Here is a 13,689-nt window from a genome sequence, read left to right on the forward strand (position 1 = left end):
ATGCACGCGTGGAGTACACGAAGCAGGAAATGCACAATTGTTAGCAAGCCAAGCGCATAATACACAACACACTTTTTGTCAGCTGTGTAGAACTCAAGAGCAAACATTAACACGTGAGAAAGGATAGAGAAATAAAGAAACAATGACCTAAGACATTGTACAGTACTTGGGCTCTTCAACTGTTTCACCTTGGTGCTTTTGCAAAACACAAAAGGGTTTTTTTGCGACAATAACGCACTGTTTCGCAGGGCTAGACTTGCCCTGAACAATCACAATGGACAGATAATTACAAGGCATGCTGTTATACCGCAGGGGTCATGGGCAGCATAAAGGCACACTCTGGACAGGTCAAGGGAAGAGTGGACCATTTGTGGATAGCAATGCGTTGTTAATCTCAGCTGCTGAGCAAAGGCCCAAGATACCCAGCAGCGGTCAGCGGCAAATGGCACTTTTTTAAGGTTGTTGAGAGAGCTACTATGTTACTCGAATGCCTGAGAAAAGAGATGATGGGAGAAAATTCTACATTTTAGGAGTGCGAGGAGTATGAGCCGTTTCTTTATTTGCAGATTGGTAGTTGAATATGGCAAGGATGGGTTGAAAGTCATTTTTGACCAGCTAAGGCCCACTGAGGTATATTGCTGTTTTCCAGAAGGGCCTGGCCACAAATGATAGCTCAACGAAGTAGCTGATCATGTGGAAATGTATATAGCAGCCGAATACTCTAAACGCGTGTTTCTAAATGTGGACGGAAAAAGCAGAGGACCCAGAGACAAATCCACACGACCAAGAGGAGAGCATACAAACTCCAAATATACAGGCGTCAGGGTTTTGGGATCAAACCCACAACCTCCTCCATACCAGGTGAGAGAGTTAACATCTCACCACCGCGGCACCCCTATATGAGACCGAGTCCTCAAAATGCGTAGAGTTAACAATGAGGGACGTTTATGAAAATGCATTATTGGTTGAACACACTTATTAGCCACGGGTAACCCTGGGTATTTGAAGCCCCCGGTAGAAAGCACGGAAAGTGATCTGCAAAGCAAATTTAACGTGATCACATTGCCACTATCATCAAAAACCTGTTGAACTAATTCGTAACCACAACAGTGAAGGTCAAGCCGAAGCCAAATAGTTTTCCTGTTCAGGTGAGAACTGGAATGTATTTCATATAAGTTGGCGGCCCTAAGTCAGTGGTAGAAGTCCAACTTTCCCATGACCGAGACGAGTTCCTACATAGAGTGACCACGAGTGAGAACGCTCAAAGTGGTACTCATTTCATTTACCCAAGGGAGGTGACAATCAGAAATGATCCCTCACTAGGGGATTGAACCTGCGCCATTCCCACTGTGAATCAAGCGCTACTCACCGCAATATATACTCGTCAACGATACATCAGCGCAATTTCTGGCTCTTAGGTAACCTGAGCTCAATTGCCACTTCAAATACAGCACGGCCAGTGAGGCGCGTTCACTTCCTCCACCGAGTTAAGTTGCTTGCAAACAGGTGAGATTGGATCTTTGAAGTTTCAGGTCACCAATACTGCAGTCGGCCAATGACGCATCATGTGTTGTCTCCTAGTATCATGACAAACTCAACTGGAATGTCTGAGGAAAATAAACAGTGTTTGGTCTTCCGTTCGCAATCAAACAAATGCACCCACTGGCAAGCTTGCACTTGGTTTTAACAGCACGCCAGAGTTGTGGTTACGCGTAGTAGTCAAGGGACGCGAGCTAGCTAGCAGTAACAGACTGTGTATTTACATTGCGATATCGTTTCACTCATTGTGCACCGCTGGTTTGCTTACTTAGTTCGGATCACCTCGTTGCTAAACAAATGCCCAAGCCTGTTCTATTCTTAGCAAGGCCGTGCAGCTGAGAAGTTGTGTAATTTTTTTGTATATGGACAAACAGCTATGGAAAGCAGGCATTGTTTATTTTGTTATTAACATTCTCACAACGACGGTAAATTATTATTTTCCATCCGTAAGAATCACTTTAGCGTTTGAGTCTGGTTTGTTAATATGCTTCTGAAAAACCCATGTAAGTCAACATTAATTTTAATGATTATATTATCAAATGCTGTAGTTCCACGACATATCTTTGATATTCTTAGTTATTGTAGATGTACTATTGTGCCAATGAAACAGTGCTATTTTGTAAGCAATGCCTAATTCAATCGCGGTGGCTTTATAAATGCCATGTGCTGAAATAATGTGCAGGGTGTAATATTTATTCTAGGAGCGGGTTAAATATTAACTAACTTTTGTATTGCCATAAATTAGAATTTATGATGACAAACGCCTTTGAATATACAATACAAAATGTACAAATGTAGATTTAAGTTATCTTAAATAAACAACAAATTGAACTTTACCAATTGCTCTGTTACATAAGGCACAATTCAGTTGTGATTTCCAGCTGAACCCCATTTAAGTGTTGCAAATTGGATGAAAATGTGTACGTACATAACTTAACATGTTAAGCCTACAGTATTTAACTTGAACAAAGTATAAGTCTTTGGTGGCTGCGCGTGACCCAATATGCTTTCACAAGACGTGCAGCGATGCTCATATTGTTTCAAGCAACGTGAGAAAAGTACAACCCAACTCCAGCACCCTCCATCACCATCCATACTCCCCCCACACCACCTCCACGTGTCCAAAATTTCAACTCATACACGGGCATGGATTGCCACCGGTCCGGACTTGACTAGGACAGCCCAGGAATTGTTCGGCAGGCAGGAATTGATTCGTACCGAGATCTGGTATCGGTATTGTGTTGAACTTTTATCACAGTACAGTAAATGGAACCGTTTTGTTAGACCTAGGCTGACTGAGAAATATGTTTGGGTTTGGTCTATAGTCGAAAATGTGGCAATCATATATGTTTGCTGCTATGCCCATGCAAACACCACCTTGTGTCAGACATGTGCAGATACCAAGGATTATCCACCACACAAAGGTGAGCTTTCGATTAAATTCAGACAGTGTAGAGTTACATTCTTATTTGAATTCGATCTGTTTAATCCAGCTGTAAAACTACATCGGTAGGCGAAATGCAAACCTTGTAAGAGAACATTCTGCTTTATAATCACAGTACTGTATACATGTGTGCATGTGCGAGCATTCTGATTCATCAGCGCACGTACTGGCAGTGAACTGTTCCCTTCCCCAATGTGGAAGGTTCTCGGCACACAACATTCTAACAAGGCATCTGTTTAACCACCAGAACGGTATTTTATCATCTGGCATAAACATCATAAGTGGCGTCGCAACGCAGAATATCCCTGGGTTTGATCTTCCACGAAGCTCATGGTCCACCCTAATCTGCATCTGCACAAACCATGGCAGATGCGAATACCTGATGCCGAAATGGAAAATTAAAAACCCTCCTGTGTGCGACTGTGGGCATCCAGAACAGACCGTGCAGCGTATAACGACGCAATGTCCCAATCCACAAATACGAAGAAGACATCTCAGTGATGATGATGATGATACACCACTCCGCTGATCCTGACGCAGGTTGTCTCGTTGTTGCTCTGCGTCTACATCAACCGTATAAAAGAATAATAATAATGGCTTGCCACTACAAGCAATGTCTAACTCAAATTTCGATTTAAAGCTTTCGTGACTGCATGGATTCATATTCTTGGTTCTCTCGGTAAAGTCACGTATAAGGGAAATAATCAAATAATAAACATAATAAATAAGCATAAGAATTGTATTTATAAATGTCTAACTCAATTAAGAGTTTGTTTTTACATATATATACATTCTATAGTGCTGAGTTTCAAACATGTCTTGACACCAAAGAGAGAAAATTAATGAATTAATCACTCCAAAAACTGCTTTCAAAGGTGTGGTGGGTATATAGCAGATGCTGAAGACCACAAGTGAACATTCACAATGGGGCTAAATCGTCCTCTAATCCAGACTTGCTTGCTGACCTGCATTCAAGCCCGACAGACCAAGAAAACTAGTAATCTGTCCGGATGTCTGGAAGTGTCTGACAGAGAATGGAATATGCCGCAGTGTGTGACAGAAATTAGTTAGGTCTGCGAATAATTCTCACCTCGCCCTCCTGCGATTTGATAAATCGTCAGGATTGAGGGTTGTATTTCAGTGGACGTTTGGGGATTCATAGTTGATGCGAACCCATTGCATACAATATATATTACATTATTTACGGCTATTTATTAATCCACTGCTGGATGAAGGGCTTCCCGTGCTGTGTGGGCCATTGTTTTTTAGACCGTACTTCAATGTGCTGATGAGTGCGAGTTGGTGATGAAGGGGAGGCCTAGGACTGGTCTAGACGTTGCGTGCCGCTGGTGTTAGCCAGCCAAGGTTCGTTAGCACATTGCACAAATTGCTTTGCCACCACTCCGTCTAAAACATACAGACGAATCGAAATGCATCAGATTCTTAAGCGTGTGCTTCAATGCATGTATCACGAGCTTAAAAAACCGATATTAATTAGAGAATCAATGCATTGTTTCACCACTCGCGTTGATGGACTGCACACATATCGTAGACCGCATATCTATGGTACATTTAACTGTGTGTGTGGACATTTATACAAGAGTTGCGTACTAAGAGTTCAGCTTCCGCATGTAACCGCCACGTATTCTTTAAATTACTCACATCAGGTGCGGAGAATAGAAAGCAGTAGACATATTTACTGCGGAGCATTATATTACAATTAACTACAATAGGGTCACACCTGGAATTTTGAAACATTGAAAAATGTAATCTATATCTGTGATGTGCAATCTGTGCACGGGACACACACAACCTTAGCGCAGAGAGGGCCATAGTGGTATGTGCTCCAACTGAACGCTTAAAGTAAAATGATAATTATAAGATTTTACAACCTTATATCAAATTACTGATTGATAAAGGCCACCCCGTGCCTTTTGGTCAGTAGGGTTATTTTAACCACACTGATCGTAGGGGTGCAATAAACCTGGGGATCTGAGTTCTAATTCCAGCCATGGCTTACATAAGAGGTGAGTGGTATCGTAAGCAGTCACCATCTAAAGGACTGTTTTTAGGCCATTGGTGGTGATTGACATTAAAGTATCTGTGGATTAGGCAGACAAAATGCACACTACTTTGAGCTTGTCATTTAAATGGGTATGAGGTATGAAGTCGACTGTCATCTGCAAAAGGAGTGGATCGCATTGTGGGTGAAAGATCATAAGTCATTAACAAAGAGAACAAATCGTGTTGGAGACAAAATAGATACTTTAAGAACACAAGAGATAATGCATGCGTTGACCTTTCAGTTTGAGAAGCTAAAAGGAATTCGACGCCTGCAGATTAGAGTGGACACCAGATGATGGCAGCTTGTCTTGTGCAATACCATCCACAATCAAATACTTTACAAATCTTCTTGGTTCTTTCGGTAAAGTCACGTAGAAGGGAAGTAATAAAATAATAAAATTAAAACATAATAAAATAATTCTCACGACGTTTCGGCCACAACGCAAGCAGCCGTTCTCAGGTGAAGAACAGGTCTGTCGGAAAGGCAGCGTCTTTTTATGTTTTATTTTATTATTTTATTATTTCCCTGCTACGTGACTAATAATTATTGTATTATTCCCTGCAGTCACGAAAGCTTTAAATCGAAATACTTTATAAATGTCAAGGGATTTAATCACAGACCTCTCTCCAATATGTCCAAGATCATGGAAACAGAATGATGGACAATTTAGAGGGCAACCAACTACATGGACAAGCCGAACTTGTTGATGGTGCTGCGGAGGCGAGATGTTATCGCTATCGCCTGCTATGGAGGAGGGTGTGGGTTCGAACCCAACCCTGACGTCTGTATATTTGGAGTTTGCATGTTCTCCCCGTGGTAACGTGGATTTTTCTCCGGGTCCTTCAGTTTTCCCCTCCGCAATTAGATAAATGTGCGTTTAGAGTATTTGGCTGCTTTACATTTCGACGTGGTGATAAACCACTTTTTTGAGCTATCAGTTGTGGCCTAGCCGCTTCTGAAAAAGAGCAAGAGATCAGTAAGCTTTACCCGGTAAAATAAAAAATAGTTTTTAGTAACTGGGAAAGGTTTTCTATTTCTATGCATATATAATGGTACCGTGCATAATACTCTATAATGATTCAGATTATAATTGTAGCCAATGCCTTGTATATGCAACATACACAACTCCGAAATGTGACACTCAAAAACGATTGCCTTGTGTGCTTCTAAGCTGTTTTGGATCACGGGCGGGTTGCAATGTGTCACAAGCCACCTCTGACACATGCGTAACGAGGCTTACTGGGCAGGGACGTTTAAATTATGTCTGGAACCTCACCCCATAGCTAAGCCCAAAACAATCACTGGAGTGCATTATCCACAGCCATCTGCTACCCACGCATACATACACACAAACAAGCAATTACATAGCAAGCCAGCATTGCATGTTATGTGTTACTTAATAACAATTTGGAAAAAATTAGTCTTTGAGTCAATTAAGCCACGAAAAAAACGTAATTTGCTCTACAAATTGCTAGGGCTCCATAAAAAACGCTGGTGCTGAGTATGGTGTTGTTGCTGTAGGACCCTAGAGCTGAGTGTGGTGTTGTGGCTCAAAAACTATGGTATGGAGTGTGGTGATGTGAGTTGAAGGGGGACATGGGGTCAGATGGTTATTGGGAGAGCTTTAGCAATGGACCTGCCCTTGGGCAGAGAAGCTGAGAGATAAATAGTCAGAATAGCAAGTGCCAAATTCATCGATAATTCAGTCAGGCATTAAAATATATGTCCAATGACACACACAGCCCCAACCATGATATGTAATACTCTTAGGTTTTTTCGGTAAAGTCACGTAGGTAAAAATTAAATTTAAATTAATAAAAGTAAAAAAAAAATTATATGTAATTACGTTCATTTGAAATATAGAATACACGTTCAGTGAGCGTTACAGAAACAGTTGACGACTAGGATCTGGTCTTGTAGAAAATAGATGCAGTTGCTGTTAGTGTACACCTATTTATATTAACACAACGCATGAATTAAATAACCACATCATTCAACCGAGTAAAATCAAACACTGCGATATTCATCACCAAATAAACCTTCACGTGTCTCTTTAAAGAAAAAAAATACAAGAATTCAAGGATGCTGTTGAATACAGTGGTCTCAAACTGGTCACTAAGGCTGCACTTTAAAAACACAGGCACACAAAATGTGGGTTTGCCTTTCATTTGGTTTGGCTCAGCTTTGTGGATAATGTTTGCATGCAGGACTTTCGGCTGCTTGGCACTACGAAACACCCACTCATCTGTATACAGTAGTCCAAGAGAGAAGTCCTGTGGTTGTGCAAGATAGATCATTTCACGATATCGTGAAAAAAAATCTGCTGCTAACATGGAAGCGTAGGCGAAACTACTCTTTCAGGAGCTTCTGAGAGTGGAGGCTCTTCTGCCAGCATTGGCATGAGCCAGAGCTTTGCACTTTTACCTGCGATCTAACTGCTCCCATAACTGTGTAATTCCACTTACAAGACTGCCGCTCAGCTATTCGAGAGATTCCAGCAATGCAAAAAAAAACTGTTATCACTTTGTATATAACCGATGAACACAACAACAATAACAAAAATATCTTTAGAATCAGAATCAACAGAGATATATATGTGTTAAACGGCCACCAACGCTGGTTGTCATTCTCCACTCCTTTAACGTATACCAGTCAACTGCATCAACAGCTGCTCCATGCAAGAAGTGACTTTTTGGCCAATTTCTGTATTCTTTCAGTCCTTTCATGCGGTGCATCTGCCGATGGATAGGACACGCACCCGCTGTCCTCAAAGAAGCCCTCCAGTTCGTCGCGCTGCTCGCCCAGCGTGGAATCCAGATCCAGGTATGTGCCATTGTGCGAAAGCTGCAGGGCACAGTCATCCAGCTGCGGAAGAGCACGCAGAGCACAGGGAAAATGTCAACATTTAACTTACCGACCGCATCGACCACCGAGCACCTTGAGTTGATGTAGCAGACTTAAAAATATGACGAGAGACAATACTCACAAGGCTGCAGGGAAATTCTTTGTCGAGACAATGATTCTGTATAATAATGATAATTGGTGATAGCTTGGGATGATTTTCACTCAGCTGTGGATTTATCGTGCCTGATGACGCTGCTGATGATGATAATGATGTCTTTCATTTAGCCAGGAAAACCTCACTAAATCTCAAGAGATGTTGAGGTCATGCATTGGAATTTTGCATATGTTTGATTAGTTTGTTCTACCACCCAATCAAATGCAATTTACTCTCAGATGGGGTCATTGCTCATTGCTCAGCCTCAAGACTAGTCCAGCACATAAGAACGACATGAGAAAAACATGTACACGTAGTCTGCGACTGTGTGATTAATCAGTGTTATAATTAGGTTCATTTTCAGATCTGACTATGAAAACCAAAATAATAATTTACACTCCCTTGAGACAATCCACTTCTGGATGAAGGCAGCCTCCCCACGCTGTGACAGTCACGGGTTGTTTTTTTACTTGATTATGCTGGCCAATGTAGGATGAAATAGGGGAGCCCTGGAAAGGTTCAGATATAACAAATTGCCACTGACATTAGCGATGACCAGCTGGTAATTGGACGAGGATCACTGCGTCCATAACGACGTTCACCAACCGCTGGGCCACTGCCTCCCCATGACGAGGGAAAGCTCGTGGTGAATTAAAAGACGTTTCAATATCATCATTTATGTTTAAATGGACACTTTTTTTTCATGACAAAGGGAAGAGTATAAAAAAAGAGTTTTCATAATGTACATTAAATTTTCTGTGTTATTATAAAATCTTTAAACACTTGGTCATAGCCTCTGATGTGGGCCACAATGCGCTGCCACATTGCTGTATAATGGAATTGTTTGTACATTCACGTGTGTTTTTTTCATCTAAGCTGCTAAACCACAACAAAGTCTTGCCTTAACACATGGTGACAGATCCTAAACTAAACACAAATATTCTGAAACTTCTTAAACAAAAAAGAAACATCAATAACACATTGCACAACATAGAGACATTAATATACACTCTTCTTTCAGGAAATGAAACACATGAACACCATATGGAAGCATCAATGTACGGCATTTAATTTCACTTTAAAATTGCAAGACATTACTGCTGGCAAAAAAAAATATTTCCTTTAATAAAGTAACACAATGTTTACTGCAGAACATCAAAACATTGTAATTGCTACGTGGCTCAGAGTAGGTATATTTGTAAGTTATATTTGCAACAGCGGTAGCACCATCCCATTGAGCGCCCTGAGCAGGTATTCTTTTGGAGCATGTCACGCGACTACAATAATAATAATACGCTGGTGGCGAGATGTTAACTACCTCGCCAGGTATACAGGGGGTCGTGGGATCGATCCCAACCCTGACTCCTGTATAATTGGAGTTTGCACGTTCTCCCCGTGGTCACGTGGATTTTTATCCGGGTCCTCTGGTTTATTTTCCATACACATTTAGAAACATTAATTGAGAGTATTTGGCTGCTATAAATTTCCACGTGATAAGCCACTTCATTTGTGGCCAGGTCGCTTCTGCAAAAAAGTGCTATATCTCAGTGGGCCTGAACTGGTAAAATAAAAGATTGTTGAGTTTAGTGTGAAACAATGAAGGTAATAGCATTCAGTAAATATACGGAATTTATTATAATATTGTTTCTATCAAGGCCGTAATTCAAATATGCTCAAATGTCCCCCCCAATATATTTCTATAAAATACATTTCTGTTTATATGATTGTGGTTATGGTTGTACTTTATAAATCCCCAATCTCTGCCATTACATACAATGAAACAGGAAAAGATAAAAAAGAAAAAACGGAGCAATGTAATACAATACACTATTAGACATTATTGTAAAAATAATGAAAAAGTCCATCCCATGTGTTAATTACTTTTTTTATATTTTAGGCAGAAAATGACAGGAAATTTTCAAATTTAGATTTTTTTTTTCTTCTGGGGGAGACCCCCAGACCCCCTGGAAGATTTGGTCCCCCCCAATGTTGACTCCATGGCTACGGCCTTGGTTTCTATAATGGTGGAAAAAGTTATGTTTATTCGCATCTGAATTGAGGTAATAGTCCCGTGCACACCTATCTAAGTCATGAATTTGGCGCACTCCATTATCGTCATCGAGCCCTAAACTTCTACCTAGTTTGCTGATGCCTCGTGCGGCCAAGGAATATCGGTTCAGTGCTATAGCTTGCGCCGAATGTACCCAGTGAGCTAGAGAAAGTATGGGGCCATCCATTTAGTACGTAAGCAAAAATCTGTCTTAATCCACGCAGAAACGATCAAGGATTAATAACAGAGGTGGGACAAAGTCATTGTTATGCAAGTCCAAGTCGAGTCTGAAGTCATCAAATTCATGACTCGAGTCTGACTCGAGTCCAAGTCACATGACTCGAGTCCACACCTCAGAGGTGGGACAAAGTCATTGTTATGCAAGTCCAAGTCGAGTCTGAAGTCATCAAATTTATGACTCGAGTCTGACTCGAGTCCAAGTCACATGACTCGAGTCCACACCTAAGTCATCAAATTCATGACTCGAGTCTGACTCGAGTCCAAGTCACATGACTCGAGTCCACACCTCTGATTAATAATATAAACGTGTTTAAGCAAACGGATAGTCCACCGCCGGACTATCTAACTAATTTGAAGGCCAATGTAGACAAATTATTATCGAGGCTTCACCCTCCCCCCCCCCCCCCATTTCCTATGCATACGTACATTGTCATTCGACCCCCATACGCAAGCCTATGCATTTGGGTATACCTCCCCTCCCCCCTCCATGCGTACGTACTAAATGGATGGCCCCTATAGCAGAAGCCACCAGCAGCATAGTACGTACTGTACAACGTTCCCTCGTTATTCGCGAACTTGCTATCCGCGGGCTTAGCTATCCGCGAATCGCATCAGCAACTCTACACAACTGCACCGAGAGAGAGAAAGAAAGTGATGAGATAAAGTGACGAGATAAATTGATGACATACAGAGACGTGTCATTATACTCGTCATTCATTAAATAGCTTACTTACGTGTTAATTTAATGTGATTCATTAAAAATATACGTTTTCGTAAGCCAATATCATTATCCGCAACATTTTCCGTTCACGCGAATCTCCGGAACGTATCCCTCTGCGAATGTCAAAGGAACATTGTCTAGGTGTAGTGGGCCTCGCTGTATGTGTGTGTGGGTAAACGTGTCAGTAAGGCGGTCGTGTCGCGAATTAGCATGCTGCACTATGAACCCGCTCCTCGGCCTCCCCTAGGTCGACTCAGCCTTAAATGACTACCTGGTGCAAGTGTGTAAACATCGCCACTGGGGAGACAAAGGCGAATTGGGCGTGATGCTTGCTACCCACCCCCTCGTGTGCCGTGCCAGCCGTCATAGGTGCTCGCCAAATAAGCACTTGCCCTCGAAGTCTGTTCAGGCTACAAGGGGATCTTTGTCTTTTGTATGTGTGTGTGTGTGGGTAAAGGGGACTTGGCAATCAATGCCAGCAAGTGGCACGTGTTGAGCGAAAATTGGCCCACATCAACCGCAGGACTGCATGGCTGGTTAGCACATGCCATGTACCCTAAAAGCTGACCTCCACCATTCGAGCCGTGGAACAAGCGAGCCGTTTGCACGGCTTTATCTGAGTCATAAGAGCTGTGTTTACGTTCCTGGACGCGCTCTGCAAGCCAGCAAAGTCAACACGGTCAACTTTGATAACGCTTGGCCGAGATATTTGACGCTTGCATCACGCAGGCCAAGTGTGTCTGTGCTCAGACAATACCCGGCGATGAATCAACCACGCGTGTGGTTGATTCATCAAAGGCACCATAATTGTCTTCACTGATCGAGAGCGTGCGTGTCAAATCTTACATTTGAGCAAAACAGGGCCATGTTGAGGTTTTTTTTCTTCTTCTATAGTTCCCCTGGCTTGGTTGGAGCATGTATTTATCAAATACAGGTGTACAGTGCATTCATGTGCAACAGCTGGCACGTATCAAGAGATGGCACGCTTTTAGGAACGAGTTGTACCCTTCACGAAACTTCTCTACAGTGTCACCGATGGCTACAATCACCCACGTTGTTTGATTTTCCCACAGGAATCTCTCCCTCTCATCTAGTGTCACCCCAGGGAGCGATGCGTGAGTGTTTATATGACGATAACAGAAGGTCTAAACACGCTGCGTTTTCTTCAGTCTCGGAGAATTCCAGATGTGCTCTTTAATTCTGTTATAGAGATGGATAGGCAAGTATATCCTGGGATTAAACCATAGACTAACCCATAACAAAGCGTACAATAATATTGTATGCCCTCTCAGCGTGTGCTCATACGTATGCACTTGTTGTTATTGTGTCTTACACAGTGGCTCAGCACAGGTTCAAAGGCCCAACGTGTCAAGTGGCCGCTCACAAAGAGCACCATGAAAAGTTGAAATAGATAAAAATTATAAAGGCTTGGGGGAGGCGGGGGAAAGAGATGATGGGAGGGAATTCCAAAGTGGAACAGTGCAAGGGAAGACGCCGAGAGAGAGAGAGAGGAGAAGTGTTTGTGACCTGCACCGCGGTGAGTGAACGCAGTGTGATGGATGAAACTGAACAGGCTCATCCTCCAACATGGGTTGGATGCATCAACGAGGAAAGTTCACGGGAACAGCGACCATGGCAGTGGTAATAGGAAAGCAATGGGGTAGTAGTGATGGATGAGCGATAGGGAGGTGTCTGCTTGCCGGTGGGGTGAGCTAGTGATTCGAGTGAAACAGTGAGCGCTGGGTCATCAATTAACGTGACTTTTATGTTGAATCACCTAACTGCTTTACAGGCTTACGTGCAAGAAATGGCACTCATTTGTGTGGAAAAATATCCACTCCTGTAAACACTTCCAATGTATACTGGCACTTTTTTTACCGAAAGAGATTGTGTGAACTTCTGTATAGATGTGTGTTTTGTCTTCTTGCACTGCAGTGTTTTGAATGTCTTACTACTTTACAAGATAAATGTTTATGACACGTGGTGATGTACTATCATCTCTCACACCGTTCACTCCTTGCAGTTGTCATCTAGAACTGCCAGGCAACACCGTAGTCTCCTGATAGTCTGGAAGTTAATAAAACGGCAGTAATAATTGTACCTTAATACATGCATTAGATACCACGTTTACTTTACTGAATGGATAATTAATGACTATCTTCTAAACACAACTGACTCAACAAGTGATGCTGTGCCATCCTTTAATCGCGATATATAATCGAGAATACGGTTTGTAATTGTATTTAAGGATACATTTTTTCCCACATTGGTGAATGCAGTACCTCCAGTTCATTCTTACATGACACACTTTGATGTGCCGCGTACACGTTCTATGTAAGCAGAAAAATGTATTTCACGTACGCCTTTTGGCGTGGTACAACACCAATGGAGACTAGACTCTAAGAAAAGCTGTCTCGGGTGTGGACCAATCAACTTCAAGGAAAGTGCATATCATTATCATCATCACAGTTGTTTCTTTTTGTTTGCATTTTGACTGCTTGTGTTGTGGTTATTGCAAACATGATGCCTTGTATAAAGGTGTGAGTTTTTGTACCAGTTTAAAGGATAAAAACCTACTACTATATTTTGCCACTGGTAAAGGAGATGTCTCAATGTATTTCAATCGATGAAA

The 13,689-nt window shown here is 42.0% G+C and overlaps 1 protein-coding gene across 9 annotated transcripts in view; it reads right to left on the reverse strand.

Moving 5' to 3' along the window:
• The window catches only part of FHOD3 (formin homology 2 domain containing 3), a 173,403-nt gene that overhangs the window by 143,373 nt on the left and 16,341 nt on the right, over nucleotides 1-13,689 (reverse strand). For all 9 annotated transcript variants that reach the window (XM_061565638.1, XM_061565637.1, XM_061565634.1 and 6 more), the window contains exon 2: nucleotides 7,807-7,913. In XM_061565638.1, the coding sequence (XP_061421622.1) occupies nucleotides 7,807-7,913 (107 nt within the window). The remainder of the gene's footprint in view (nucleotides 1-7,806; nucleotides 7,914-13,689) is intronic.

Source organism: Lethenteron reissneri, chromosome 35, assembly GCF_015708825.2.
Source record: "Lethenteron reissneri isolate LAM-NWPU_2019-01 chromosome 35, ASM1570882v1, whole genome shotgun sequence".
NCBI lineage: Eukaryota > Metazoa > Chordata > Hyperoartia > Petromyzontiformes > Petromyzontidae > Lethenteron > Lethenteron reissneri.